At 56.3% G+C, this 27,671-nt stretch overlaps 10 protein-coding genes across 10 annotated transcripts; 6 read left to right on the plus strand and 4 right to left on the minus strand.

The window, feature by feature from the left end:
• Positions 1-86: 86 nt before the first annotated feature.
• On the plus strand, positions 87-1,388 carry F5144DRAFT_544446 (uncharacterized protein; the record flags this gene model as incomplete). The annotated part of the gene is made up of 1 exon (XM_066787297.1): positions 87-1,388. One exon carries the CDS (start codon positions 87-89, stop codon positions 1,386-1,388), a length of 1,302 nt encoding a protein of 433 aa, XP_066645782.1.
• Positions 1,389-2,011: 623 nt separating this feature from the next.
• F5144DRAFT_88399 (uncharacterized protein) lies at positions 2,012-2,787 on the minus strand. The gene is made up of 2 exons (XM_066793521.1): positions 2,425-2,787; positions 2,012-2,369 (listed from the first exon to the last, which is right to left on the minus strand). Exons 1-2 carry the CDS (start codon positions 2,613-2,615, stop codon positions 2,261-2,263), a joined length of 300 nt encoding a protein of 99 aa, XP_066645783.1. The 5' UTR covers positions 2,616-2,787; the 3' UTR covers positions 2,012-2,260.
• Positions 2,788-2,798: 11 nt separating this feature from the next.
• On the minus strand, positions 2,799-5,122 carry F5144DRAFT_559701 (Endonuclease/exonuclease/phosphatase). The gene is made up of 4 exons (XM_066788162.1): positions 4,314-5,122; positions 3,419-4,260; positions 3,201-3,367; positions 2,799-3,136 (listed from the first exon to the last, which is right to left on the minus strand). The coding sequence occupies exons 1-4, from the start codon at positions 4,981-4,983 to the stop codon at positions 2,965-2,967; spliced, it is 1,851 nt and encodes a 616-aa protein (XP_066645784.1). The 5' UTR covers positions 4,984-5,122; the 3' UTR covers positions 2,799-2,964.
• A 1,746-nt stretch (positions 5,123-6,868) lies between these two features.
• F5144DRAFT_559703 (Sec63 Brl domain-containing protein) lies at positions 6,869-10,861 on the plus strand. The gene is made up of 2 exons (XM_066788163.1): positions 6,869-8,328; positions 8,378-10,861. The coding sequence occupies exons 1-2, from the start codon at positions 7,003-7,005 to the stop codon at positions 10,598-10,600; spliced, it is 3,549 nt and encodes a 1,182-aa protein (XP_066645785.1). The 5' UTR covers positions 6,869-7,002; the 3' UTR covers positions 10,601-10,861.
• A 459-nt stretch (positions 10,862-11,320) lies between these two features.
• Positions 11,321-14,679, minus strand: F5144DRAFT_626436 (isoprenoid synthase domain-containing protein). Its single transcript, XM_066792262.1, has 6 exons — positions 14,272-14,679; positions 13,875-14,199; positions 12,700-13,816; positions 12,551-12,645; positions 11,908-12,496; positions 11,321-11,854 (listed from the first exon to the last, which is right to left on the minus strand). The coding sequence occupies exons 1-6, from the start codon at positions 14,368-14,370 to the stop codon at positions 11,530-11,532; spliced, it is 2,550 nt and encodes an 849-aa protein (XP_066645786.1). The 5' UTR covers positions 14,371-14,679; the 3' UTR covers positions 11,321-11,529.
• A 738-nt stretch (positions 14,680-15,417) lies between these two features.
• On the plus strand, positions 15,418-17,480 carry F5144DRAFT_559705 (cytochrome P450 monooxygenase-like protein). The gene is made up of 5 exons (XM_066788164.1): positions 15,418-15,936; positions 16,010-16,192; positions 16,255-16,589; positions 16,639-17,146; positions 17,249-17,480. Exons 1-5 carry the CDS (start codon positions 15,546-15,548, stop codon positions 17,443-17,445), a joined length of 1,614 nt encoding a protein of 537 aa, XP_066645787.1. The 5' UTR covers positions 15,418-15,545; the 3' UTR covers positions 17,446-17,480.
• Positions 17,481-17,496: 16 nt separating this feature from the next.
• F5144DRAFT_559707 (uncharacterized protein) lies at positions 17,497-18,316 on the plus strand. Its single transcript, XM_066788165.1, has 2 exons — positions 17,497-17,849; positions 17,901-18,316. Exon 2 carries the CDS (start codon positions 17,938-17,940, stop codon positions 18,274-18,276), a length of 339 nt encoding a protein of 112 aa, XP_066645788.1. The 5' UTR covers positions 17,497-17,849; positions 17,901-17,937; the 3' UTR covers positions 18,277-18,316.
• Positions 18,317-20,091: 1,775 nt separating this feature from the next.
• F5144DRAFT_482723 (uncharacterized protein) lies at positions 20,092-21,396 on the plus strand (the record flags this gene model as incomplete). Its single annotated transcript, XM_066785351.1, has 4 exons — positions 20,092-20,120; positions 20,186-20,305; positions 20,466-21,099; positions 21,157-21,396. The coding sequence occupies 4 exons, from the start codon at positions 20,092-20,094 to the stop codon at positions 21,394-21,396; spliced, it is 1,023 nt and encodes a 340-aa protein (XP_066645789.1).
• A 1,035-nt stretch (positions 21,397-22,431) lies between these two features.
• F5144DRAFT_618076 (TAP-like protein-domain-containing protein) lies at positions 22,432-24,672 on the plus strand (the record flags this gene model as incomplete). Its single annotated transcript, XM_066791906.1, has 5 exons — positions 22,432-23,141; positions 23,173-23,256; positions 23,364-23,667; positions 23,749-24,260; positions 24,399-24,672. The coding sequence occupies exons 1-5, from the start codon at positions 22,762-22,764 to the stop codon at positions 24,670-24,672; spliced, it is 1,554 nt and encodes a 517-aa protein (XP_066645790.1). The 5' UTR covers positions 22,432-22,761.
• A 205-nt stretch (positions 24,673-24,877) lies between these two features.
• Positions 24,878-27,557, minus strand: F5144DRAFT_589756 (uncharacterized protein; the record flags this gene model as incomplete). Its single annotated transcript, XM_066790085.1, has 6 exons — positions 24,878-24,901; positions 24,967-25,191; positions 25,303-26,116; positions 26,357-26,855; positions 26,920-27,411; positions 27,512-27,557. 6 exons carry the CDS (start codon positions 27,555-27,557, stop codon positions 24,878-24,880), a joined length of 2,100 nt encoding a protein of 699 aa, XP_066645791.1.
• Between the last annotated feature and the right edge of the window lie 114 nt (positions 27,558-27,671).

A 27,671-nucleotide genomic window follows, 5' to 3' on the forward strand; every position in this document is an offset into this window, starting at 1 on the left:
TCTACAGAGTCTCGTTGTTGCTGCACAAATATTCATTTGAACCTGCTCTTTCGCCCTCGTTTTGTAACTCGGTGCAGGTCGGTGCCATGTTTGGCAGCCTCTTTGACTTGCCCCAGCCGCTGCGGCGCCTCCTGTGGTGGAGCTTCCTGATAACATTGCCCTTCCACTTCACTCCTTTCCTCAATGGGTTGATCGAAGGCGGCATTTACTCTAATTACATCACCGAGACCTACTTCGCATCTCTAAACAATTTCCGGTTCAATGTCCAGACTGCAGAATGGGCTGACCCGTGGTCTGACCCGTGGTCTGACCCGTGGTCTGACCCGCCTGACCCGTCCTCAGTGGACGGCGACGATCCCTTCTACATCGTCCAACTGCACCATCCTCAGCACTGGTGGGAGAGACTCGGCCTCGAGCGTTTCGACATAGACGTCACTGACGACGTCGCCATGGACAACATTCCCGTCGACTCGTTTGCCAGCCTCGACGCGTTATACCGCAGAGCCCCGAGGCAGGGGCAGGCCCAGCCGTGGCACCACTTTGTCTACGCTTCTCCCAGCATAATTCACATAGAAGGTATTTGGCTCGACAAGTGGGACCGTGCATTCAATGAGCTTCTGCAGTATCATTACGCCAACCCAACGCCGACCGGCGCAGGTTTCCACTACTTGTCCTGCTGGAGGAGCTTTCTTTGTGATATCTGGGCGACACGGGGACCGGCGCTGCTGCATTTCACCACCGAGTCACCAGATCCATCCAATAAGTTCGACGAACTAAACCAGAGGCAGCAGATCCCAGGTTACCTCCCCGTAGTGGTCCGGATCATAGAGTTCCCATTAATGGACCCTGACAAGCCTGCGTTGCCGCCGGGCCTGTTCCCCAGCCATTTCAACCAGCTGCGCAGCGTAACTTCGCAGCCGCAGATGTGGCAACTCTATAAGCCGTTCAACAAAATGACCCAGGTCATGAAACGCCTTGCTGACAGGTGCAGCAAAGCAGAGAAGCAATACGCGGAGACGTACGGTCGACTCTATAAGTTGGAGATTCGGATTCAAAACATGCTCGGCCTCGAGAACTCGCCCTGGCCCGGGCTTGCACGCATCCCCGCGATCGCCTTGTCTTCTGGTGTAAGCCAGGTCCTGGGCCGAACCTGGGAGTTTGTCGAGCCACGGGCCAGGGCACTGCGCAAGCGGTATTGGGACAAGAAGAAGAACAAAGAGCCTCGCGAGCCGCTGGACGAAGGGACGAAGTGGAAGCGTGATGGTGATGAAGATACGAAGTGGAAGCGAGATGGCGAGGAAGACACGAAGGGGAAGCGAGATGGTGATGAAGATACGAAGTGGAAGCGGGATGGTGATGGAGATACGAGGTGGAAGCGGGCCGGATGATGGAAAATATCAAGCCGACAACACGATGTCCCATGTGCCGAAAGCTTCACGGACTCATTGCCGATAAATTTGGACGCAAGAGCTAAGAACAGCTTAGCGGCGCAGGGGCGTTAGACAGGATGTGAGAAACTGTGCAACACAAACCAGATCTGGTGGGTGATGACGAGGATGGACGGCGGAGCAGACCGGCGCGTATTCTGGGAAGTCCTTTGGGACTTGGGGGAGGCGGCATATGGCTTCTCCGAGGAGAAGGACATGGAAAGAAGGAAGCGAAAGACGGCGAGAGGAAAGCCTAGCAGAGGGGAGTAATGGCAATGCAATTCGAGCTCAGTTGACATGAAGTCCCCGTAGGCTTGCCAACTGTGGTTACCTAGGCACGCAGTGATTGACTGGGTACCTGTCTGGGACGGGTAAGTCCCAAACAAACCAGAGCGGCTGTTTTATATCTCGCCTTCAGGTCCTTACCGTCTGCTCGCCCTCCTTTCTCTGATCCAGGGGCTTTCACGCGCCCCCACTCGTATCTATCTTCATTATAACTTATAACTTACCAAATTACCCTCTATACGTTACGATGAGGGAGTTATTCCGAGTCGTATGTGCAATTCACCAAGACGATAGCTCAGACGATTCGGAGTCAACCATGTCGGTGATTTTCGGCCTTGGTTACTTAAGGTCGATTTGAGGCTATTGCAAACATACAGAAGCACCCGGCGTTGAGGAGGCGCATGGTACAGAGGAGCAAACGCGGATATTCTATGGCCCGAGAATATAGGGCAACATGTCACTTTGCAACGCCGTTACAAAATCGAGCAAACAAAGCAACGTCACGCCATCAACGCAACCCGGCACCACAACACACTCCTTCAAACACATCAACGAGCCGCCGGTGAATTTGCCTTGGCCTTCTCTCCAACTTTGTCTGACCTTGCCACAAACATAGCATATACTCCCCCGAGGCCGAGCACGGCGAGACCAGCGTACCTGTTATGAATCAATACTCGTAGCTCCATAAGTCCCGCTCGGCCGATCTCCTTACATGACATTCTTGTTGGGGTTCGTGCCGTCCTTGTTGTACTCCTTAGCGGTTCCCTTATTCCCTACTTCCCGCTCTGGACCCGCGCCAGGGCTGGTGGTGGCGAGCCTGCTTTGGATATGCCGGATGCGGTGAGCTTGCCCGAAGGCAGGGCGGAGGCTGGTGCGGAAGACGGGGGCTTTGGGGACTCTCATTGTGGCGTCGGTATTGGGAGGTTCGATGAATTAGTTTGATAGATGAGATGAACTAGAGGTTATGGCCAGGTGTGTAGCAACTAAGTGATTCAGGCAAATCTATCGTTGTGCTTCGTGGTGTTATGCTCAGGCATCACATCGATGACATCATGATCACTTCCGTGACGTGACCCCACAACCCCAACCTGGAAGACAATGCTACGGCAAGTATTCACGTCTTGAGAGTAACGGGGTTTACTTCGACCGTCGTCCAACCGGTTTAGAAGCCATGGTTAATTTCATTGTAAGTTCGTCGTGTGTTGTACATGCCATTTCTAACCTCCATCTATACCCACCCTGTATTCCGGCATCAACAGCCGCATACGTTGAACAAAGCAATGCTGGCATCGTGGTCCGACACCACGTCATCAAAAGCCGCCCACGAGTTGACGTGGATGTGTTCGAAGCGCGTCGTCTTGCTGTGTGCCAGGGCTGGGCTGACATACATGTGGTCAAGAGCTTGAGCGTTCATGTCGTAGGCACTGTTCATGGTCAGCCTCATCGTCGTTGCTAGGGTTGCCACTGCTTCACATCCAGGGTACTTACTAAGTGTACCGCTCCTCGATGGGGAGCTTGGCGGCCTCGTCTAGGTCCACCATCCCCGAGATAGCCGAGAACGTCTTCATCGGCTGCACGAAGGCAAACTCGTTGAAGTCGCCCGCAGCAACGACCTTCGCCGCGGGGTCCAAGGCCAGGATCTCTGCAATGAAAGACTGTTTCCGTCAGCATCAACAGCCTGGTTCCTAACAATGATTCGAACTTACCCCCGTGACATTGGCTTGCGCCATCCTCGCGTCGACCGCTCCATTGATAGGCGGCCTCTGATCTCCATGAAGCGAGGTGCCGCCACCCTTGCTCGACCAGTGAACATTAACCGTATAAAACGGCTTCGTCGACCCCTTGGCCATCCATGCAGCAGCCAGCGGCTTCCGGCTAGCCTTCCACGCCGCGTTGGCGGGGTCAATCCTGCCCGGGTTGAACGAGAGCACCGGCGCGTTTTGGGAATTATTGCCCTTGCCCTGCGCCACAACCTCGGTCGCGTCATTGGCGCCGCCCTGGTTGGGCTTGTACAGGCTCACTACCTCGGGGCGGTAGATGTACGCCACGCGGATGTTGCCGCCCGGCTGGCCGCCGTCCTCGTTAGAGACGGGTTCGACCTCGGCAAAGGCATACGTGACGTTGCTGAGGGACTTAATGGCGCCCACTAGGGCGGTAAGAGTGGCGTTGGCCGTAACCACGCCGTCGTCTGTCGGCCCGCTATCGTCTTGGACTTCTTGGATAAACATTAGGTCGGGCGTCTTGAGATAATCGACAATGTGGCCGGCAACCTTGGGTAGATGGGCGGAAGTCGGGGCGAGGTTCTCGACATTGTAGCTGCCAAATGTGAGGGCTTTGCATTTGCCCTGGCTAACGAGCGTGGTGGGAGGGGCGGCGGCTGAGGCAGCGGTAGTGGTCTTCAGGGCGGTCAGGGGAAGGATCGCATAGAAACCAAAGGTCTGCTGGACAACACCCGTGATATCCTCGAATCGATCACCCATCTTGGAGTTGGTAGGGTTCTTGGTGCCATCGAGGGGCGAACCAATTGTAATAACTTCGGGGTTGGAGTCTGGGATGGGTAAGTGTGTGTAATTCCCATGCATAATACCAAAATGGGCTTACCCTTGTCTGACATTGTTATGCCGCCGTGCTCATTCTCTCCCGTAATCTCCCAGTCACCAACTACCCAGGTGTCTCCGTACTTGTTTGGCGTCTTGATAGCCCGCGGTGCCTTGACAGTGACTAACTCGCCGCTGAGGCTCTCCCAGAAATCCAAACCGTACTTGGTCGGATCTAGCACAGGGTTCACCTCGGAGATGTTGGCGACTCCGTTCGGAAGATTGTAAATGTCACCCCCGTCTAGCTCGCTGTACTGCACCGTAGGAGGTGAGAGTGTGTCTTTGCCAATAACGAGGGGCTTAACTTCGTTGCCGGACGACACCAACTGCACATTCTTCGGAGAGGCGATCTCGGTCAGGTAGATGTAGTTCGCGTTCGACCGGTACTCGGTAACCTTGCCGTCCAGGGAGATGATGTCGCCCACAGTCAAATTCGCCCCGACACTGCTGCCGAACACGTAGATGGCCTCCGAGGTGGCCTCATCGTCGTCAGGGGTCGTCGACCGAATCCAGACGCCGTTGGGCCCCTTGGCGATCAACAAGCCGGTGACATTGGTAACTGTTTGCCCCGAGACCGGCGAGAGGAAGGTGTTGCCATTGATTTCGGCGATGGAGAGGGCTGTGGCCAGCGACTGCAGGCTGGCAAAGGCCCAGAACACCGGGGTTGGCTTCATGATGGGCTGTGCGGGGTTGAAAGGGGTCGGCGGGGTGACACAGCGTGTCCTTCCATGGCGATCGTGTTGTGGCGCGACGACATAGATATACCAAAATGTACCACAACAATTCTTGGTCCCACGTGCGCGGGAAGCATCGAGCACAGGGCGGGTTCAAGACAGGCCGCTTCCGCTCGCTCAGCGTTGCACTCGCTATCTTCGGTCGGTGCCGCAATTGGCGATTTTCAGGGGTTCGGTGCCCTGATTGGTCCACACTTCCAGCACCTCAATAGCACGTTGCGGCCAAACACCTGCCTGAATGGACAGGTGTGCTGCACGTGCCAAGCCCGCCTCAGCTGTCTGATGGGTCGCCTAGCAGGCCGGCTGTGCTCCTTCCCTTTGCGCACAAGCGGCGAGTTGAGTCTCGACCGAGGCGAGTGGATGGGAACACTCGCCGTGTTAGCAACTTTAATAATGAGATAGCCTCTCATTTCTCTGAACTGCCAATCCGGCCCCTTCGCCCTTCTTCAGGCAAAATGGATCGGGGGCAATGAAGAGAAAAATCCTGTTTAGCAATGTCTGATCTTTATTCTAAAATTAAGTTGCTTGGTCGCGGGGGCGGGGACCGCGATGGTCAGGTACATACCCGGTCTTGGCCCGGGTCCGGAGCCCCGAGCCAAGAATCCATGGCTCGCCGACTTCGCCGGGTCGGGGTTGGTCAGGGCTTCAAATCGTGAAGTGGTGACAGGGACCCTTATCGCGATACTTGATTCGGTACCTATCTTGTAATTCCATCACTCGCAAATGTGAATCACTGTGCCGGTTGAGCAGCGGGGATGGAAGGAGTGCAAAGTAAGACCATGGATGTCGAGAGGAGGAAGGAACCACCAAGCCCGCACCGCTGCCTGCAGCTCCAGGACTGGCAGCTTTCCACGGCGCCTTGCTGATACTCGCAATTCTCTTTTTCACTGCACCACTATTCTGGCCACCAGCTTCTTTTCCGCTTCGCTGGATGCATTTGCAGGCGTTGCTCCTTTCCTAGGACACCGTCTATCAACAGCGAGTAACCATGACGGATCCATACGACGATGGCTTGGACGATTTTGGTTCGTTCTTCTCTCCAATCGAAAAGTTGTGAAAGTAGGATTGGGATGCTAACGCAACTCAGACCGGGACCTCCTCGGGCACACGCCGTTGCTCGCCCGGCATCCCAACCAGGTGTCTAACCACCGAGAAAGCTTCGGGTACTTTCCGACGCCAGCTTCCTCACATATTGCTCTCCCGCACGGCAGACATGAGCCGTACTATGAAGCCACCCTTCTTCCGAGTCCATCTTTCGAATTGGGACCTCTGAGCAGAACAATGATGCCGGGGGGTAGCCAACGCTTCTCCCAACCAAACACCAACTCAAGATACGAATCGGCACAACAGTTCATCCGAGAAACACCTCGTGCATGGCAAGTCGGGACTCGCTTGTTGCGTCCTGGTCAGATAAACAATTGTGATCCATCTGGCAGGCCATTCCGCTAATTTTCAACAGCGCCACCAGATCAAATCTCTCAAGTCTCACAACCCGGCGGATTTCATACGAACAACTTACACAGGTCGGGAAGTTCGAGTCCTACCGCCAGATTAAGTGCCCGGAAACGACAGGATGCCTTGGTCCCTCATGACAGGCCACCGCAGACCGGGTTCCAGCCCACTCCATCAAGCCAAACTGACCCTCGCACCGCAACTCCTATTGTTCACGATATCCCCCTCGTTAGCCTACGCCAGGCCTTGCCCGACAAATTCCGCGCTATCTTCCCTTACGAACTATTCAATGCGGTCCAGTCAAAGTCCTTTCATACCATATACCACACCAACGACAATGTTGTCATCGCTGCACCAACGGGCAGCGGGAAAACGGCAATCCTCGAACTCGCCATCTGCAAGCTGGCCCTTGACAGAGGGAACGAGAACTTCAAGATCGTTTACCAGGCTCCGACCAAAGCTCTTTGCTCTGAAAAGGCTCGTGACTGGGAAAAGAAATTTGGCCACATGAACCTCAAATGCGCCGAGCTCACTGGCGATACTTCACAAGCGGAGATGCGGCGCGTTGGTGACGCTTCCATTATTGTCACCACCCCCGAAAAATGGGACTCCATCACCCGGAAGTGGCAGGATCATCGCAGGCTGCTGCAAATGGTCGAGCTGTTCCTCATCGACGAGGTTCACATTCTAAAGGACATGCGCGGCGCAACTCTGGAAGCCGTAGTGTCGCGGATGAAGACGATTGGGGCGAATGTGCGCTTCATTGCCCTCAGCGCAACTGTGCCCAATTCTGATGATATCGCAAGATGGCTAGGCCGAAACCACACAAATCAGCAACTTCCCGCCCACCGCGAAACTTTCGGCGAGGAATTCCGACCGGTCAAGCTCCAAAAGTTTGTCTACGGCTTTGACAGCAACAGCAACGATTTCATCTTCGACAAGTTTCTTGATCAAAAGCTCCCGGGGCTGATATCCAAGCATGCTCGACAGAAGCCGATCCTCGTTTTTTGTTTCACGCGAAAGTCGTGCGAGAGCACCGCAGCAATGCTAGCGGACTTTGCGTCTGACCGACCCGACGGCAACGACATGTGGCCCATTCCAACGCAGCGTGTCCCAGTCGTCAGTAGGGAGCTGCAAGAGATTGTCAGATTTGGCGTCGCTTTCCACCATGCTGGCCTCGATCCCCAGGACCGGACCGCTATTGAGCAAAACTTTTTGAAGGGTCAATTGGGGGTGATTTGCTGTACCTCAACCTTGGCTGTTGGCATCAACCTACCCTGCCACACCGCCGTCCTCAAGGGAACCGTGGGATTTACAGACGATCAGCTGAAGGAGTACTCCGACCTCGAGGTCATGCAGATGCTTGGCCGTGCAGGACGGCCCCAATTTGACGACAGCGCAACTGCCATAATCCTCACCCGTTCTGCAAACAAGGAACGTTACCAGAAAATGGTCTCGGGCCAAGAAATCCTCGAGAGCACGTTGCACCTCAACCTGATCGAGCATCTTAACTCCGAGATCTGCTTGGGCACGATCCACGACCTGCCATCTGCCAAAACATGGCTCGGCGGAACTTTCCTGAGCGTCAGGCTCAGGCGCAATCCCAACTACTACCGGCTCACTGGTGGAACAACCAATCCTTCCGAGGTTGATGATAGATTGGAGGAGATCTGCGAGCGTGACATCAAACAACTCCAAGAAACGAAGCTTGTCACCGATCAGGACTCTTTCCACTGTACTGAATACGGGCGCGCAATGTCCAAGTACATGGTCGAATTCCAAACGATGAAGTTGTTGCTGCAGATCCCGCGTGGTGTGGGAATGGAGGCCTTGGTAAGCTACGCATCCTTGCCCATCACAGTATCAGTGGCTAACCTCTCAGATTACGATCCTGTCCCAGGCTTGTGAGTTCAAGGAATTCCGTTTTAAGCCGGCAGAAAGGCAGCTTTTTCGGGAGATTAACCAATCACCCCTGATAATGTACCCGATCAAGGAAACAGTGGCCCAGACCCAGCACAAGGTTTCCATCGTGATCCAGGCTCACCTTGGATGTGTTCAATATCCAGACTCAGGCGGCGCGGCGAAAATGAGGCGGCAACTCATGGTCGAGCGAAAGTTGATCTTTGAGAGACTAAACCGCTTAGTCCGGGCCGTCATCGACTGCAAGGGCTATGATCGCGACTCCATCGGGACCAAGACGGCACTCGAGTTGGCCAGAGCGCTTGCGGCCCAATCCTGGGAGGGACGTCCCACACAGCTCACTCAAGTTCCCAGCATCGGCCCTGTGGGGATGAGAAAGCTCGCGAGCAAGGACATCCGCACGGTTCTACAACTGGCGGACAAAGATTACGGCGAGCTTGAACGTTTGATGTCCCGGCAGCCGCCCTTCGGGAAAAACTTGCAGGATCAGCTCGACAAGTTCCCCCGCCTAGCTGTGGAAGCTGCAGTCGTTGGTCATCGAGTTCACCCAAAATCGGACGACCCGGTTCTCGTCGAAGTGAAGGCAACGCTACGGTATCTGAACCGCAAAGGCCCGCCGAATTGGGCGAACCGCATGCCGGCTCTGACCTTCCTCGCTGAGACGGATAACGGAACCCTGGCGTACTTTTGGCGTGGGAGTATTAGAAAGCTCGACAAGCAGGCGGGCCTCGAGCTCAAGTTCTCGGTTGGTTTACGACACGCGAAAGATCGAGTGTTCTGCCACTTCAGTTGTGAAGAGATTGTTGGAACAATCGTGTCAACGACTATCGAGCACAGGTTGCCCGCATCCGTCTTCCCAGTTCGGCAAGTCCCGGCAGATGGAAACTTTGGCCAAGAGTACATTGATAACGATGGCCTTGATGATTCGGACCTCATTCTAGTTGCCGAGCAAGCAGTCGTCCAAACATCAGCAAAGCAAAGGGCTGAAACCGCCCCCGAACAAAATTTGGACGATTATCCATCAGTCGAGGAGCTGGTGGAGATGAGTTATTCACACTCGGCTGACAACTTTGACGACCATCTGAGAGATCGTGATGGCGAGGAAGAGATGGGCTCCACGCAAATGGCCACTCGGGAACCCGTTCGGCTCCCAAACGGCAAATGGCGGTGCAACCACCCCTGTGCCGGGGGAGCGCTCACAAGATCCGGTAAGCCCTGCGGTCATCGGTGCTGTAAGGACGGCCTTGACAAGCCACGCAAGCGACCTTTGCAGCGCCCGAAACGAAACGCAGAGAAACCGACGGGTGATCTGGTCAACACAACGCAATCCCAGTTCTGGCCCTCGCAGGGCCAGTCCCAACAACAACTACAACCACCAGAGATCAACCGAGCAAAACGTCAGAAGATGGATGCCGCGCCATCATTCACCCAGACTACGCTAGCCCCTGAGCCCAGACACTTTACCAAGGCGCCAAAGAACGACTGGGATTCTGCCGGTTTTGACGACCTGGCCCTGGAATGTATCGACCTTTCGTACACAGATGACGAAAACGACGACATATTCCAACCGCTGGGAGTTGCTGTTGTTACGAGCCATGGGAGCGATGCTAACACTTCGACCACAAAGGGGAAACAAGCGCTAGACCATGCCCAAACCACGGCACCAACACACACGGAGAGCCGGCCCGGTGCAAGAATGACGACTCGGCAAAGCGATTACCAAGACGACGATCTGGATGATCAGGACTTCTCGTTACTCCAAGACAAAATTCCCTCAAACAACCAACTAATAGCGCGAAGCACAGAAATCGCCTTCAAATCAGGAGCAAACGACGAAGTTCTGTACCAAGGACAACGTGGGCCGTTTGCCAATACCTCCAGCAGCTCTTCCTACCATGCTACCCCCGGTGGTATGACAACAACGGCGCAATTACGAAATACGTCTGGGAGTTCGAGCACCGTGATTTCTATTGATGACACTCCTGGGATGACCTCAGACCCGTCGCCGAGCAGTTCGACAGCGGCGGAGCCTGCGGTGTCGCCTCCAAAGAAAGGAACTAACTCCATCAGCGGCGATACTACCGCTAAACAACCTAGGAAGGGCAACAGCAATGAGCCCGACTGGGTTGCCGACTTCGATCCGGAGTTTGTTGACATGTTCAGGGGTTACGTGACGTTCGTTTGAAAGGCTTGGGCTGGCTGTACTCCCACAGTGGTGGGCTGGTTTGCTTGAAGGGTAATGTGATTGAGCTGATGATTGGGATGTGGGTGTGGGATATTTGCTTGCGTTTTTGAGGGCGGATCTTGCAATGTAAGGTATGATGCAGGTGTTTGTTGACGGCCCCCGTGTCATGCGTGGCGGGGTGGGCTTCATAACTGACTTGCAATTTCTTGTTGACTTACTTGCGCGTCTGCGTTTCCTAACTGCGCTATCTCGCACCTTGAGTTTCCCCAAGTTTCCCTCAGTTCCCCATACCGTGTCCCAAAGCCGAAAGCCACTTGCTGCTTACCCCTGGTGGTTTTTATCTCACATCTAATGGTGGGCCTCGGAGGTGTTAAGTCCTGCCGGGAGATTTTGCAGCTGGCTGCCACATCACCACACGCCGCCCATCATTCTGTTTGACTGCCTCTGTCTATAAAGCCATTGATACCCGTACGCAATGAACATCCACGCCGCTCAAACTTTGGCTCCTGCCACATATTCTGTTATTCTAATTCTCGTAAGGCTTTGTTTTGCTTGGGCGGCTCTGCAACATTCGGTCATCTCTCGCCTTCACTTAGGCCGTGCTGTGTTCCGCTTTTGCACGTCAACAAATTTATTAGCCCCGAATATGGGAAATTTTCACGGTCACAGTGTAACTTAGAATAACTCAGAACAATGCAAGATTGAAACTTGAGTGAAGATGTGAGCAACATGTTAGTCGAGCTACCAGAGCAACTAGAGATAAAAAGCAAACGCTAAGAACTCCGGGCTACACCCCATTCCCCCCCATCCCTCGTAAAATCATGAAATCATAAAAGCCCCAAAAAACACACTCCTTCCAGCTCCCAGCTGGCCGATATGACACCCGAAACCGCCAACCATGTGCCGAAAATCCACTAAAATCACATCAATCAAGCCACAAAATCGTCCACAGCCGGAGCCGGAATGAGCTTCAACTTTGCCAGATCACGGAACGAGTTAAAGATGGAATGGTATGAGTCGACGGTGCCAAAGAAGCCCATCTCGCGGGCCTTGCGCACGCTCGTGGTCATGGGAGCGTCGCCGATGACGGCCGAGTCGGAGAAGGAGAATATGCGGGCGCGGTAGTGGTCGTCAAAGGGGTTGAGGACAAGGTCGTGCTGGCCAGCCAACTCCTTCCAGGTCGCTTCGACATGTGGCTGGAGAGACCACTCCAGCAGGCTGAATGTGGAACGCAGAGTGGTTTGGGGGCCGTAACTATGACGAGTTAGATTCACGCGGTTTTAAATTGGTAATACAGGAACACTCACCCGCGTGGAGTCTTCGGGGAGGGCAGGTTCATAACCCGGTACTGGTCCGCGTCGACCTCGGGCGGAGTCCAGTCCGCTCCATACCACTGCGCCAAGTACGGCCAGAGTCGGCCCCAGGTAAAGGACAGGCCATCGTGAATGTTGAACGCCTCATTAGCGGTCTTCCCGGTCAGAACAAGCCACTCTTCGAAGTAGGCGTTTAGCATGCCGGTGCTCTGGACCTGCTCTCGGTCCCAAGAGCGGTAGTCACCCGGAAAGGCGATGGGCTGACCGAGGCGTGCTTGCACCGCCGCGTAGATGCCGAACCCGATGAGGTGGTTGAGCGTGCCGTCGCGAACGGCGCCAACAATGTAAGAGGGGCGCGCGATATTCCATGCCGCACCTACTGACTCACAGTACGCCGCGAGTGTGTCTTCCTGCTCGTAGTAGAAGTTGCGGTCCAGGAGGACACGCGGGTCTGACTCAAAGGCTGGGAGCGATGCAGGGCCGAGATAGAAGGCGTAGTGCTTGGAGCCGGTCTGCAGCATGAATCGACGCGGCTTAAGAGCGGTCTGTTGCAAGGCAAAGACGAAGTTGTTGAAGAGCGCCACTGTTTGCTCGGGTTAGTGGAAGGGACACAAGGGCGTTGCATGAGTCAACTCACCATTGACAGTCGCCAGCTCGTCAGCATTGGCCCACAAATCCAAGACATCACCCTTGGGCGCAGGCTGCTTGTAGGAAAAGTAGAAAACGTGGTCCCTGGCGATTCGGGTTAGTCAGATGTGCACTTGCTGGGGTGGAAGGAGGACTTACACATGCTGAACCGCATCCCTCAGATGTTGAGCGATTTCCGACGGGTCGTCCAGAAAGTCAATGGCCAAGTGCTCGACGCGGCTAGCACCTTCACCAAGATCTTGGAAGAAGTTTCTCGGGGGTGGTCGGGAGCTGAGGCAGTAGATCTTGCTCCAGCGTTGCGGTGATGCGGCGAGCACCTTCACCATGTTGTAACCGGACAATCCGGTGGCCCCTGTGACAAGGGCTGTCAAGCCGCGGCAGTCCGGGGTCGCTGGGAAGGACGGAAGTCCGTGGAAGATGCCGTCAGAGCGAACAACCAGTTCCTGCTCAGGCATCACCGTATCCGGAATCGGCTGAAGTTGGGGCGGTCGAATCATGGTCGGTCGCTCCAGAGTTGGCGATGACAAGGCACTGGAGACCGATCCACAAGGAGTCGGAATAACCCCGTTGACGCCGATCTCGAGCCTGTACCGCTTGGCCGACGAGCACCATCTCAAATGTGTCTCGCACATCATGATCATGTGCCGGGCAACCGTTTCCACCCTCTTGATCTCGGAACCTTCCAGGGCCTCGGCTTCTCGGTGGAGTTGCCTCATGTAGTCGAAGCACCGGGCAGAGCTCTGGTTGTGTTCGGCATTAACCAAGGCGACACACCTGGCCAAGACGCCGTAGTCGATGTGGTCTTTGCTGTGGCCTTGGAAGCCACGCATCAAGACCATGACCGCGTTGAGTTCCTCGCCATCATCAATGTCCCGCATCAATCCGATGAGGTCGTTTTGCAGGCCAGCGACTCTCGAAATCTCGTTTTGCAGCTTCAAGAAGGTGTCGTTGAGCTTCCAGTCAGCCGGCACCAGATACTCCGTCTTGATGACCTCGAAAAATGGGTTCAGGGAGATGGTCCGACTGCGGATGCTGAGATATTCCGGGAAGCTGTCATCGTACCGACCCTGAAGGAAGTGAACCTCTGCGATGTGGGCTTTCAACACCTCGCACACGGCTTTGAAAAAGGCTTGTGTGCTCGCTGGTGAAAGGTAGCGAGAGCAGTGACTGAACAGCTCTCTTCCCAGTGCCTGGATTCGCTTGTCCTTGGCCTGTTGTGCGTGTGACCGGATCCTCGGCGGAGGGCTAGCTATGGCTATTGGCATCTTAGTTTGATGCAACTTTTCAAAAGCGCATTGTGCAGAGTGACTTACCGTGTGTTAGCACCTCAATGGTCTCACACAAAACAGGCTCCCGATCTCCCATCTCCAAAGTCTCCAAGATGTCATCCATGCCACAAGCAAACGCCAGCCATGCCGTGAAGGTAATGCGGAGTCCGTCGGCCTTGATGTCGGGAAAGAAGAGGCTGACGGCTTTGACCTCGGCGGCGCACCTCTTGAAGAAGCCGTCGTTGGGTGCCACTGCCGGGTCCATGGCGGCCTTGAATGCCGAGTGTGCAAGGACCACACGAGTCAAAGACGAACTAGACTCATCAATGTCATCGCTGGTTACTGAAACCCCAAAGTTGGGGACATCAAGCTGTAGGGCGGGTGTTAATTGGGTGGTCGGGTGGGAGGGGAGTGCAAAGTGCACACGGGATATGACACATACCCTCAAGTCAATGCCATGCTTCAGCTGAATGAGAATGGGACTCCTCTCAGGCCATGGGCTCGAGCGCTCGTACTCTTGTAGACCTTCAAACAGTCGCATTTTGAAGGAAACACTGGTGGTGCGGTCTGGAGGGGGGTGCCTGGACAAAACCAGAAGAAAATGGAAGAAGAATTTGGTAGTTTGCTTGCGATTTCTACCAGAGTGTAAGAAGAGGAAAGGGTTTGGCCCTAAGAGTTGATGGGAAGGGAGAATGTGGGTGGATGGTGTGGTGAAAGTTTGTGTTAGCCCGGAAGGAATCTTGGTCCTCAGAGCTGGTATTATATGGCGCTGGGCACCTCGATGGATAACATTGGTGTGCCGCGCCTGCCTTTGTTCTCTCCTGTGATTGCAAGGGAATTCACAAGGACTGACATCACGAGGTGGGTATGGATCTGGGCCATTGTTGCCGAACCCCATCGGCCAGCCGCGGGATCCGGGCATTGTACCTGCTTTCCTGAGGCAGTGAGGGCCACAAGCTGCTCAGCAGCGCCGTTCGGCCCTTCCTATTCTCACAGGATTCGCCGATCCTGCCGAGTTCCCCCCCTCCTGGTGGGCGGCAAGTGGGCAAGTGGGTGACTGAAAAAAGGCGCTAGCACTGGCTTCCAACGGCTTCAAACGGCCTGCTCGCACTGCCGTTACGGCAAGAACGACTGGTAAGCGAAGCGGCAGGGCCAAGGCTGCATTGCATGATTCATGATCTGGGAAAGTTCCAACCAAGACGGGTTCGATCCAGGTAGGTACACCACATATTGGAAGCGTGATCGGGTCTACTGTGCTGGAGGCGAGGGGGTTTGACCAACCGGATAAAAGAATCACAAGCCTGGCAAGGCTCTAAGACATTCTGTGTGATGATTGGTGGGCCCGCATCGCCTTGTGGCGTGTAAGTGAGACATGCTCTCGACATACCGAGACTAGAGTCAAGCTTCCCAGTGCCACCCCCATGATACAGTCTCAGCAAGCTGGGATCGCCGCTTTCCTGTCACAATGTTTGCTCCTGCTAGCTGTGTGATGCATTTGGTGCATGTGATGCGGGGTGTTTTTTGATCCATGATAGTAACGGTTACATTGCACATTGTCGAACCTGTCATGGCTGGCCCAACCTCTTCAGCATAATACTGCTCCCTGCACTCCCTGGGGTTCCTGGATTTCTTATTTCTCCTCTTCAATTCCCACAATTCCCGCTCTGAGCATCGCATCCAAAGCGAGTATTGGAGCAACCACCACTAAGCTACACCATGGAATCCACCCTCACCCTCAACCTGCTCGCCGCGATTAGCGGCGTGCTTACTCACATTTCCATCTTCCGCCGTGGAGAATGGGATGTGGCATCTCCCTCCGTCTTTGTTTTTTACTCCACTGTCTTTGCCGCAGCAGCGCTGCTATCGTATTCGAACTTCGTCAGCACCCCTTTGTCGGCAATCTCACAAATGGCTGGCTTCCACGTCGCCGCGTTGTACAGCAGCATGCTTGTGTACCGTGCATTCTTCCACCGGCTTTCAAAGTACCCGGGTCCCTTCCTGGCACGTCTCACCAACTTCTACATCACAGCATTGTCGGTTAAGAGACTGCATCTCTTCAAAGAGGTGCAGCAACTTCATCAACAGTATGGAGACTATGTCCGCCTTGGTGAGTGGTCTTGTTTTTAATTGCCCAATGGTACTCCCTTTGTAGATTGGTCATTGGTTAACATGTTCTGCAGGGCCAAGTGAGATCTCCATTGCCTCGCCAGAAGCCGTCAAGGCCATCTATGGCACCCAATCTCCTGTCACCAAGGGTCCTTGGTACACGCTGCTAGAGCCGCGGGTTCCGCTGTTCATGGCCCGAGACAAGCAGGAGCATGCACGTCGCCGCAAGGTGTGGGATCTGGGTTTCACCACCAAAGGTAGATCATGATTCGCCATTCATCTCATGGGGCCCCTGCATTAACACTTTTCTTTTCCACAGCAATTCAGGGGTATGATCCTCGCATCACCAAGGCCATCAACCAGCTGCTCGCTGCCATTGACCGCAGCAAGGGACAGGCCTTTGATGTGTCGCAATGGTTTTCGTATTTTGTGTTTGATGTGATGGAGGATCTTGCCTTCAACAAATCGTCAAACATGTTGGCTGAGGGCAAGGAGGCTTATGTTTTCAAGACGATTCGCACTGACATGTTCAACATTGCCCTCTTCACTCACATGCCCTGGCTGTTGCCCTTCATCAAGCGCACCCCGATCCTGAACTGGAACTATTACGAGTTTCTGGGCTGGATTCAGAAACTGGTTGACGAGCGCAAGCAGGTAAGGACATTCGTCTGATCTGTAAGTAGCCAGCTGACACCGAAAACAGAAAGAGCCCGAGCAGCCAGACATCTTCTCCTGGATCCTAGCCGCCTACAACAAAGGCCCCAAAACCAAGCGGGACCAGCTCAACCTGCACGGCGACGCGCAACTGATCGTCATCGCGGGCAGCGACAGCGTAGCCGCGGCGCTAACCCACATCTTCTTCCACCTCGCATGGGACCCCTCCCTGACCCAGCGGCTGCAAGCCGAGTTCGACGCCCTCCCGGACATCTCGCACGACCAGCTCATGACGGTGCCCCTGCTGGGCGCCGTCATCAACGAGGCCATGCGCCTGGACCCGCCCGTGCCCTCGGGCACCCAGCGCGTCACGCCCCCGGAGGGCCTGTGGATTGGTGATCATTTCGTCCCCGGGAACACCATCGTTCAGGTGCCAAGCTACACCATCTTCAGGGATGAGCGCGCGTTTGCGTATCCCAATGACTTCATCCCCGAGCGGTGGACCACCCGCCCGGAGCTGGTCAGGGATAAGTCGGTTTACATCCCGTTCAACACTGGTTAGTCGTTCCCCTTCAGTCCGGAATGAGGCTCACTAGTTTGTGGGTGGGTGTGGGTGTGTGTGTGGGTGTGTGGCACGAATGCTGACCAGGGTGTGGTAGGCCCGTATGCATGTGTGGGCAAACGCTTGGCCATGCTGGAGCTGAGGCGTGTGGTAGGTGAGATCCTGCTGCGGTACGATCTGACCATCGCCCCCGGCCAGACCAAGCAGGGGTTCTTGGATGGGAAGCAGGATACATTCACCACCGTGTCGGCTCCCTTGCCGGTCATCTTTACGGAGAGGGCGCATGCAGTGTGACCTCGTTCAGGGGTATGTAGTAGTGCAGTTCAGGGAGGGTGGGGGAGGGGGAGGTGGAGTGCGGAGGGGGTGATGGAAGGGGAAAGGGAACGCCGGAACGGTTGTGGTGGGGGTTAGGGTGTGATTTTTGTTTGATTTCCTTTCTTATTTCGTTTCTCAGCTTCTCAGGGGTGGCCAGATCAACAATCTCGAAATCCAGCTGTGCTAGATTCACCACCATCATCAATCTTCCTTGCAATAGTTATTTGTGTCCAATTCCAATGCGCAAAGCTCTCCAAACTCAATTGACCCCGCCACTTGATTCTCCGAACCCCCGCTCTTCTCTGAACCCCTCCCTCCTTCACCGAGCGAGCCAAGCACCCAAGTCAACAAACACCAGGGTTAGGGCTTACACCATTGAATAAGTGAGACCTGCCTTTCCCAAAACAGAGCTAGATCTGACAAGAAACCAAAAGCCTTGCACTGTGTTCAAGGCCTGCAGAAGCGGGGTTCATGCACCTGCACAAAAGCAGCAATCTGCCGGAGAAAATCAGCCTTGTTGATCGTCGCGGGCCGAGGCCGTTCAACCGGGCGCCACTCGTGGGTTTTTGGCTTTCTGACATCGGTAGGTATTGTACTCTGTGTGTACGAAGTGCGCATACTGGGGCGGAGGTGTGCGATGTTCCATGTCCTGCGCTGCAGGTCTCTCGCTTAGCTCTATTGTCACCACTTGTCACCTTTCCGAGAAGCAGCGGGCGGCAGCGAAGTCTCGGGTGCGAGGAAGGGAAGTGGGGGTCGTGGCTGCTGTTGCTGTTGCCATTGCTGCCGCTGCTGACTCCGGCGCTGCCCTAGGCCCTTTCCGTCTCTGTTTCTGTTTCTGTTTGTGACGGGCAGGGGGGTGGGGTTGAGCCTTGTGGGAGGAAAGAGGGAGGGGGAAGGGGGGGGGGGGTTCGTGTAAGTCAGGCAGGTGTAAACAGCAAAGCCGTTGGTGGCCGCGTGGCAAGACTGGGGCAGATGGGCAGGCGGACAGGGAGGCAGGAAGACAGGGAGGCAGGTGGGGGAACGGCAGTGATGTGATAAGGACAGCGCAGTGAGTCAGTGACGACCTGCCCTCCTGCCGTGTCTCGAGATCATGATACGAAGGGTTAGTTCGGGAAGTCACGAACCTCGGAGCTTCGCCACGGCATGGGGGTTGTTGGCGTCAACCGAGACAACAAGGTTGTGGTTCGATCTCATCACGGAATGGGCGACCCACCGAGTCATCAATCAGTCATGAGGGGGGAAGGAGGGGTGGGTTGGTTTGTGTGCGAACCGCTATTGACTCGGAAAGAACGCCAACACGAAGCGGGGTTGAAGTCCGAAGGGAAGGAACGTTGGTGGTTTTGGTGTTGGTATGGAACTAACTCCCTCGCTTCGCCTGGAAGGCGGGGGTTGGCATCGCCGGAGTCGTCGCCGGATCGTGCCCCGCGCCTTCCTGCGCCTTCCTCTGGACCGAATCGAGAGCCCTGCGAGAAGCAAACAAAGTCAAGACGGGAATCATCACACTCCCATCACAGTCCGGCTGAGGCCTTGGGTGACGGCTAAGCTAATTGAGTGAAAGCGTCTTGATGCGGGCGAACGAATCAACACCATGGTGCCAACTATACCGGTCTAGTCTCCGGCGGCCCGAACTACTTCGGGACTGGATCGCCCGGGATCGCCAAGCCGTCCCGTAACCGGGATCCAGTCTGGATCTCCGGGGGGAAGGACGTTAACGTTCGCGTAATCTTCCTTACCTGGGTTGGCAAATCACGATCGGGGGAGATGACTCGCCGCGAACACAGTGTCGCCATATCATGACGCACCCCAATGTCAGCTGCGAGTGGAAAGTTGCTGACCTCCCCCCTGGCACGCCATTGTCTCGGCACCAGCACCAGGGTAGCCAACCCCGGCCAGTCTTCATCCAGATCCTCATCCGACAGCGCCGGGGATCTCCCGAGTGGGAGGGAAGGCTGTTGCCCCCCCATGCCCGCCCTCTTCCTGTGTCACCTGTGACCGGAGAAGGCTGGACCCGGGTTAGTGGGTTTGTTGTGTTGGAGTGCAGCTGAGTGCCGAGACTGGATCGGCATTGACCAGGGCTGCCACCATCAGTTAGCGTGGCGTTTCTGTGGCGATCTGTGACTTGGGTCGACTAGCCAATTATCAGCTCTTACGGTTCGTGGCTGTGAACGTGACTGCCAGAAGCGGCAGTTGACGCCATGTAACTATCTCGTGTGGCACGGCAGGCCTCTTCTTGGTGCGGGGGTGTGGGTGGGTGGGTGGGTGGATGGATGGGTGGATGAGATGTTCGTGATGGCGCCCATTGTTGGTACTCGGGGTGTTGGCAACTCCGTCTCCATCCCTACTGTTGGCACGGAGGACTGACTGCAGGAAGGAACACCCGGTTCCGCGGTCAAGTCACGCTCCATCAACTCGGTCACGGCCAACATCGAGATGAGATTGCCAGGAAGGTACCCAGTTTCCAGTCAACCTCGGGCTCACCACACTGTTCTGCCTCTGAAGTTCCCTATTAGAACTGCCGAATCACCTCACTCACACTCCTCAACAAGAACCGCAACCAGAACTAAAACCACGCCACATCTACCACACAACCAAACCAACCAAATATTGCCTCATCTCACCAACACCATGGGCAAAATTACCATCTTCGGCGCCGGGTAAGCTCATCATTCACCCGCCCAACCAGTCAGCCAATCCCACTAACATACCCCCCTCCTTCAAGCATCGTCGGCCTCTCCACCGCTGCCATCCTGACAGACAATGACCCCTCCAAACACGAAATCACCATCGTCGCCCGTGACCTCCCCGGCGATGCTCCCTCCCAAGACTGGGCCAGCCCCTGGTAGGTTCCCTCCCAGGCTCCCTCTGCGTAACCCAACCCCCCCAACTCCCTCCAAGCCCCCCAACCAACACCAACACCCGCCCCAACAATAACACCCAACCATGGATCAACCATGATGACATGAACCAACCAAACTAACACCCCCTCCCCCACCCCCCAGGGCCTGCGCCGGCTGGGTCGCCCTCGGCGGCTCCATCCCCGAGCAAAAGATGCAGCTCGCCGCGCTGGCCTACCTGCGCACCCTCGCGGCCGAGCACCCGGAGTCGTCGGTGCGACAGGTAAAGCTGACCGACGTCTTTGGCGGCGGCGCCGGCGTCAAGGCGAGCGATACCGGCCCGGCCGCGGTGTGGTACAATGGGCGCGTGCCCGGGTTTGAGGTGCTTGAGGAAGGTGGTGGTGATGGGGTGGATGCGCGTGTGAGGTTTGGGAGTGTTGTGCTGACGCCCAAGGTGTTTTTGGGGTGGTTGCGGGAGCGGTTGGTGGAGAGGGGGGTGAAGTTTGAGAGGATTGGGGAGATTAAAGCGTTGGGCGATTTGGCGCATCTCGGGCATGATGTCCTTGTTAATGCGTCGGGTGGGGCGAGTCGGGTGTTGGAGGACGTGCGGGACGCTATGGTGGTGACGGATCGGACGTATGTGACGGTGGTCAAGTCGGACTTTCAGGAGGCGTTTGTGCACCGCGGAAGCGGGGTCTACACGTACATCTTTGGTCGTGGCGATGGGACCGCCGTGGTTGGGGGCGTTTCGGAGGCGGACTCCGACCCGGTCAAGCCGTGGGAGGAGGTGCATGAAGATGTGAGTTGCTCAGGGCGCTGGGTGAGGAAAGTGCCCGTTCGTACTAACATGTCACAGATCTTTCGTCGGGCGCACGCGCACCTGCCAGAGCACTTTCCCTCTCCCAAGGCCGCTGACTACCAGATTGTGGACAACTCCGTGGGAATACGCCCCCTGAGACCGCAAGGCGTCAGGTTTGAAAAGCAAGAAATCAACGGCCAGAAGGCTGTCCACGCGTATGGCACGACCATTGGTGGCTACATTCACAGCTTTGGCCTCGGGCAGGAAGTGGCCCAGCTGGTGGAGGAGCATTTCTGATTTCCGAACTGTTTCGCAATTCCCTCGCTGGCGATGATCTGTTTTGGCATGTAGCTTAATGTATCTCGACTGAGTTATTCAACTAAGTGATTGCAACCTTGCTAAATTTCCAGAGCCTATGCCATGTCACCCGTAGAATTGGAATGTATTCTCCAGGCCAGCAGCTGCGAGCGATGTACCATGGCTAATAACACTTTCAGAGACCCTATTCATTCATCCCTTCTACTCGAAAGCTTTTATAAGAGTGCGATGACCTCAATCAATGCTGAAACCATAAGTACATCCACAATGATGTGCGATGGGCAACCTGTATTCACTGGCCGGCAAACACCAGTAACTCCTCTTTCTCAAGGTTGTTTGAGATCAGATATTATCAAGCTTGTCCGCAGTTCCTCATTCTCGGGGAATGAGATGACCCCGAAGCCGGAAGGCTAATAGCCTAGGCAAACACGGCTACACGTAACCCTGCCCCACGAACGGACCTTCCACGGTCAATTATTACAAGATTAGAAATAAGGGAGGCTTGGGCTGGTTCCCGATGCCACCGAAGAGCTGAGAGCAAGGGACTCGCTTGAAGAACCTTGCAGGCTGTGCCTCGGGAGAGACATTGAGATTCTGTTTGTCCATCGATGTGTGCAATAGCTGGTTCGGGAACTTTGTAGTGTTCCTATTGGGAGTTCCTATTACTTTCTAACTTCTTACATGAGACTCAGCTGCCGAACGACAAGGAGCTACGCTGAAACAGGCGTGCATCCCGACCTCTTCACACTTAGAGGAGAACCACAAACCCAGCTCTTGTCAAGGAACAAAGTTCCCTCACGGAGAAAGGGAATCCTACAAACCCCAATGGAGGCCCCGGAAACAATGGTGGTCCACATCGCCCAGCCAAGTGACGTGTTGACACGGCTGTGTGTTCCGTGACTCCAAACCGGCACCGCGGGCATGGTAGCAATGGTCCTGGTGAGGATCTTGAACCTTGCCTCGTTCGCTTAACACCCAATGGGAATAACTCTTTTTTCTCGTTTCAACATCGAGATCCCACAACGGGTAAACCGAAGAAGGTATTCCCGCGGACAAGGCTCGAGAAGGGACTCGAGCGAAGGGTCGTAGGAATTCTTGGCCTGCAGGGACACGCGTGGGCGTGGGCTTTCAGGGATACCACGTTTATCTGCCAGATCGGCGGCATCGGTTAAAATAGTTCGTGATCCTCGGAGATTTTATTCCCCTTCGTACAAAAAGCACCACCACAGCTGAACACCACCCCAGCTTAACACCATCTCAGCTGAACCCTCAAGCTAGTGTCAACCACAACTCCACCCCAGTGTGCTCCCTCCCCACAAGGCTGGGGACCGACAACCACGCACAATGGGTCGCCAATCTTCACCCTCCTGGACCTTCTGGTCCACCACACTCCTCCTCACCAGTCTCACCACCCCCACCACCGCCTTCCACACCGCCGACACCCACCCCCTCCTCCCACGCCAACTCGAGCCCGACACCTTCGACTGGTCCACCATCACGCCCACCCCCTCCCTCCACTACCACCCCTGCTACAACCACACCTTCCGCTGCGCCCGCCTGCAGGTCCCCCTCGACTGGCGCCACCCCGACACAGCCGAGGACGACGACGGCCCCCACGCCGCGCTCGCCATCATCACGCTCCCGGCGACGGTCCCCGCCACCGACCCCGCCTACGGCGGGCCCGTGCTGATCAACGGCGGGGGGCCGGCCGGGCCCAACGCCGAGTGGGTGCGCGTGTTGGGGCCGTGGCTGCAGGGGGTCATTGATACGCCCGGGGTGCGGCACCATGATTTGGTCGGGGTCGATCCGCGCGGGGTGTGGCGGACCACGCCGGCGGCGGTGTGCTACAAGTCGCAGTTTGATCGGGCGGTGGCGGCGATGGCGAGTAAGAGGTTGCCGAGTGTGTTGAGGGAGGAGGGGTTGCGCATGGTGGCGGCGGTGAATAGGGGGGTGGCGGAGTTGTGTGAGAGAGTGGCGGGGGAGGAGGGGGAGAATAGTGTGTTTAATCATATGTCGACGGCGTCGGTGGCGAGGGATATGTTGGAGGTTGTGGAGAAGAGTCATGAGTTGTTGGTGAAGGAGGGGAATGGGACGGGGAAGGCTTGTGGTGGTGGGGAGGAGCCGAAGTTGCAGTATCTGGGGCTTTCGTATGGTTCGATTCTGGGGAGTACGTTTGCGTCGATGTTCCCGGATCGGGTTGGGAGGATGGTGGTGGATGGGATTGCTGATGCTGAGGATTTCAACTTGGGTGTAAGTGAGCTCATCTCATCTTCACGCGGCAGTATCCCCCTGTGCCTCATGACACGCTAACACGTGCACCCGTGCACCCAGCAACGGGCAAAGAACATCAATGACGCCGAGGATGCCGTTGATGCCCTCTACCGCACTTGCTTCGACGCCGGCGAGCTCTGCCCTCTCTACCAAACCACCGACACCAGCGCCGCTTCCATCCGAGCCCGCGTCGACGCCCTCATCCAGGACCTCGAGGAAAACCCTGTCCCCGCCATACACAACGGCCGGGTCTACCTGGTCACCTCCCTCTTCATACGCGAAGAGATCCGCCAGAGCCTGTACACGCCCATCCCCAAGTTCGACCCGCTCTCCCGCTCCCTCGCCGGCGCCCTCGCAGGGAACTTCTCCCTCATCCTCTCCAACCCCGCCGTCCTCGGCACCGACACGCGCCCCGCCGTCTGCACCGAACCGCCCTCCACCTCCCCCTCAGACGCCTTCACCAACTCATTCGAAGCCAACCTCGGCATCGCCTGCGGCGACTCCCAGGCCCTCGCCGGCGACCGCACCGACCCGGCCTGGGCCGCCGCCACCGTCGCCCGCATCGCCAACCAGTCCTCCTCCATCGGCGAGCCCTGGGCCCTCCTCCCCCTCAACTGCGCCGGCTGGCGCTTCAACCCGCCCTACGCCTTCCGCGGCCCCTTCGGCAGCCCCGCGCCACCACCCCCACCGGCAAATGGTACGGTCGCCAGGGCACCGCTGCTGATCCTCTCGTCACGCACCGACCATGTCACGCCGCTGGCAAACGCGCACCGCCTGTCGAGCTTGCACGGCGGGTCGGCGGTGGTGGTGCAGGAGTCGGTGGGCCATGGCGCGCTGATCTCGGCGGTGAGTCAGTGCACGTGGGAGTTGGTTCGGGCGTATTTTAGGACGGGGGCGGTCCCGCGCAATGGGACGGTGTGTGAGGCGGATTGTAGGCCGCATATTCCGTATAGGGGGTGTGAGGGGTTGGTGCCGGCGGTTTGAGGGGGTGAGGAGGGGAGGGGGGGTGTTGGAAGGGGAAGGGGATGGGGATTGTTGGACGGAGCGGGATGGGAGATGTGATACATGGGTCTTTGTTTGACAGCTGGTACACACCATACATTGTTAGGTAGTGAACTATATTGAGGTTTGAGTCCTGTGAACAACTCCTCGGCCTAGTCGTGCGGCATGTGAGACCGTTTATCCCCCCTCAAACGCCCTCAGTACCGCTAGGCTTACAATGGGGTACGACATAATCCTATCGTGCAACCCCCATTTCGTGATCTCTTCCCTGATAACCCCTTTCCTTGTGCGATGTTCCGCTACCCAGCCGGCCGACCCGAGCATCTTCTTGCTCTTCGCCTTCTCCCCCTCCAGATCCTCAAATGCGATGCCATTAGGCCGGGACGCGTTCACGGCATGCCAAAACAGCTGGTCGCTGTGAAACCATGGAATATCGTGGTCATCTTGGGCGTGGATAATGGTAATGTGGTACTTGAGGTCGCCACCGGACATGTCTTCACACTGTCGAACAAACGAAGCAACCCTATCCTTGCTAGGCCACTTGCTGAGGATGAAGGTGTTAAAGAAGGCCAGGAGTCGTGGAAACGGTGCAAGAGGACCGAGAATAGGCACGATCCCGGCGATGCGGTAGCTAGCTGTTAAGAGCTCCACGTCTGCAAAGGGCGCTACCAGCACAAGGCCGGAAAAGAGCGTGGGATGTGACCCGGTAGCGTAGTGCTCCGCGAGGGATATCCCAACTGCAGTTCCCAAAGACTGCCCGAATATGACGATGCGAGAGGGCGGAATCCCAGCTTCCTTCATTGCCCACTCAGCAAGGGTGATGGCGTCTGTCAGCAAACCTTGCTCGGAGGGGGCTCCGCTGCTGGACCCGAAACCACGGTAGTCAATGGCGACTGTGTGGATTTTGTCAGGGGCGGCAGCGGACATGGCTCGGTAACTTGGTGGCCGCCATCCCGACGCGAGCGTGCCGGCTGCGCCGTGGAAGTAAAGCACGAGCAGCGCGTCGGGGTCGTCACGGAGTAACTTGAAAAATAGGCGGGCCGTGACGTCCTTTGGCAGGGCCTCGGGCTCATTGGTGAGCTCATCTCGGTGCTTCTGGTAGATGCCCAGCGGAAGCATGTGCCAAGCGTGGAGTGTCATGCTATCTGGAGTCTCAAGTGTAAAAGGGGTAACTTGATTCGGGAGGAATCCCCATTGTTCAGCAACTCTGACGTCTTGGCTCCCGGTGAGCGTTACACCGTGAAGATAGATGGCATGGTCCTGAAGAAGTGGAATCGTGAGAAGGCCGAGAAACAAGAAGTAGAGCGTCCCGCTGAGGCAGAGGGCGCGGAGCGTCGAACCCAAGAGTCTTAAAGTCAAATTCTTGGGTTCTAGCTTGGGTTGTGCGTTCAACGTTTGCTTGTTCTGAATCGCTGATGGCATTGCTCTCGGTAAAAGGGGATGGATATGCCCAAAAATGAAAAAAAAACCCGCCAGGAAAGGGCTGCGCTCTCCGACAATGATAGGCTGTTGTTGCATGGGATGCGCTCAGAGCTGACGGTGGAGTTAAGAAATTGCTTCGCTTGATTTATTATGCACAGTCAATGCGCCGCAGGGATGATTCTTGATGGAACCAACCCGCCAGCCTAGTGCCTTGCTGTGCCGCGATATCGCAGCCCTTGTTTACAACCCAATGTTCTTTACTGCGCCCTCGCCAGCCCCTGACTCGAGCAATCTCTGCAGAATCTCAAGATCCTTGAGCGCTTCCTGAGGACTTTGGAGACTGTTGATCTGGCGGGCGTTGATGGCTTCGCCAAAAGCAGCAACCTCCTCCGTGACGCCGTTGCTGGAAGGGAACTCCTTCTTCTCCTCACCCTGGCTCGTCACCGTCTTGACCTCGATGGGGTTCCAGGACACGGCACCCTTGGTCGTCACGACCTCGACTTCCGTCCCAGATTTGAACTCGGTGCCGAACGTAATGATGATGGTGCCGCTCTTGCGATTCCCCGTGAGGGCCACAGCCTGAACGGTATCCACGGGGATCAGCTTCTCGTCGAGCAGCCCACTGAAGCCCACCAGCTGCTTGATCTCCTGACCGGCCGCCTCCAGAAGAAACCGCAGTCCAGCCACGAAATGCACACCACCATCCAGGAGGAAACCTCCCTGATACTCGGGAGTCTTGCGCCCTACTCAGGAGTCAGCCAGCATCCACCACATCAAAACCCACCAACAAACCACCACCACACTTACACGCCGTATTAAAATACTTATTATCCGCCTTCACCGACCCATACTTATGCAACCTAAACGTAACCAACTCCCCCCCCACCTCGCGCACCTTCTCCGCCGCATACCTCAACGACTCCATATACCGCCAATTCTCGGCCACCCCCCACAACGGCCTGCCCGCCCCCAACCCCTCATACGTCGCAATCAGCGCCTGCGCGCCCGCCACATCCCCCGCCACCGGCTTCTCCGACAGCACATGCTTGCCCGCGCGCAGCGCCTGCTCGACCACCGCCGGCTGCTGCAGGATGGGCAGCGCGACGTCGACGGCGCCGATGTCGGCGCGCTGGAGGAGGTCGGTGAGCGATTTGCCGGGGACGGGGGGGTTGTCGAAGTAGATGGCCACGGAGGAGGGGTCTTGGGAGGCGGCGGCCAGGGTCTCGGCGGAGTGCTGGGAGCGCGAGTAGACGGCTTTGAGGGTGAGGTGGGGGGTGGCTTCGATGGCGGGGAGGTGTTCTGGTGAGGGGGGTTAGTGTGAATGAGTCATGAGATGAGGGGGGTTTTGGGGTGGATGGGAAAAGGGGTTGTTGGGTTTCAATTTCATGATGGGGCTTACCCTCCCGCGCAAAGATGCCTGCTCCGAGCAACGCGATTCCAGTCATTTTGATACGTAGTAGTTGTGTTGTGAGTGTATGGACGTTCAGGGGATGTTGATGAGGGGATGTTGATGGGACGGCCTTATCGGAGCAAGATATTACTCCGGCTGATCTGGGGAA

This window comes from Chaetomium tenue, assembly GCF_020726465.1.
Source record: "Chaetomium tenue strain MPI-SDFR-AT-0079 chromosome Unknown F5144scaffold_2, whole genome shotgun sequence".
NCBI lineage: Eukaryota > Fungi > Ascomycota > Sordariomycetes > Sordariales > Chaetomiaceae > Chaetomium > Chaetomium tenue.

Excerpts from the sequence above, each read along its gene's own strand:
- F5144DRAFT_559703 (XM_066788163.1), top strand. The coding sequence starts at position 7,003 with ATGAACCTCAAATGCGCCGAGCTCACTGGCGATACTTCACAAGCGGAG. Across the intron at positions 8,329-8,377 it reads GTGTGGGAATGGAGGCCTTG|ATTACGATCCTGTCCCAGGC; the intron begins GTAAGCTACGCA and ends CTAACCTCTCAG.
- F5144DRAFT_626436 (XM_066792262.1), bottom strand. The coding sequence starts at position 14,370 with ATGCGACTGTTTGAAGGTCTACAAGAGTACGAGCGCTCGAGCCCATGG. Across the intron at positions 13,817-13,874 it reads CATTGAGGTGCTAACACACG|CCATAGCTAGCCCTCCGCCG; the intron begins GTAAGTCACTCT and ends AGATGCCAATAG. Across the intron at positions 12,497-12,550 it reads CGAGCTGGCGACTGTCAATG|TGGCGCTCTTCAACAACTTC; the intron begins GTGAGTTGACTC and ends CCGAGCAAACAG.
- F5144DRAFT_559701 (XM_066788162.1), bottom strand. The coding sequence starts at position 4,983 with ATGAAGCCAACCCCGGTGTTCTGGGCCTTTGCCAGCCTGCAGTCGCTG. Across the intron at positions 4,261-4,313 it reads CATAACAATGTCAGACAAGG|ACTCCAACCCCGAAGTTATT; the intron begins GTAAGCCCATTT and ends TACCCATCCCAG. Across the intron at positions 3,368-3,418 it reads CGCAAGCCAATGTCACGGGG|TCTTTCATTGCAGAGATCCT; the intron begins GTAAGTTCGAAT and ends TGACGGAAACAG.
- F5144DRAFT_559705 (XM_066788164.1), top strand. The coding sequence starts at position 15,546 with ATGGAATCCACCCTCACCCTCAACCTGCTCGCCGCGATTAGCGGCGTG. Across the intron at positions 15,937-16,009 it reads TGGAGACTATGTCCGCCTTG|GGCCAAGTGAGATCTCCATT; the intron begins GTGAGTGGTCTT and ends CATGTTCTGCAG. Across the intron at positions 17,147-17,248 it reads TTACATCCCGTTCAACACTG|GCCCGTATGCATGTGTGGGC; the intron begins GTTAGTCGTTCC and ends AGGGTGTGGTAG.
- F5144DRAFT_559707 (XM_066788165.1), top strand. The coding sequence starts at position 17,938 with ATGCACCTGCACAAAAGCAGCAATCTGCCGGAGAAAATCAGCCTTGTT.
- F5144DRAFT_88399 (XM_066793521.1), bottom strand. The coding sequence starts at position 2,615 with ATGAGAGTCCCCAAAGCCCCCGTCTTCCGCACCAGCCTCCGCCCTGCC. Across the intron at positions 2,370-2,424 it reads AACCCCAACAAGAATGTCAT|GTACGCTGGTCTCGCCGTGC; the intron begins GTAAGGAGATCG and ends GATTCATAACAG.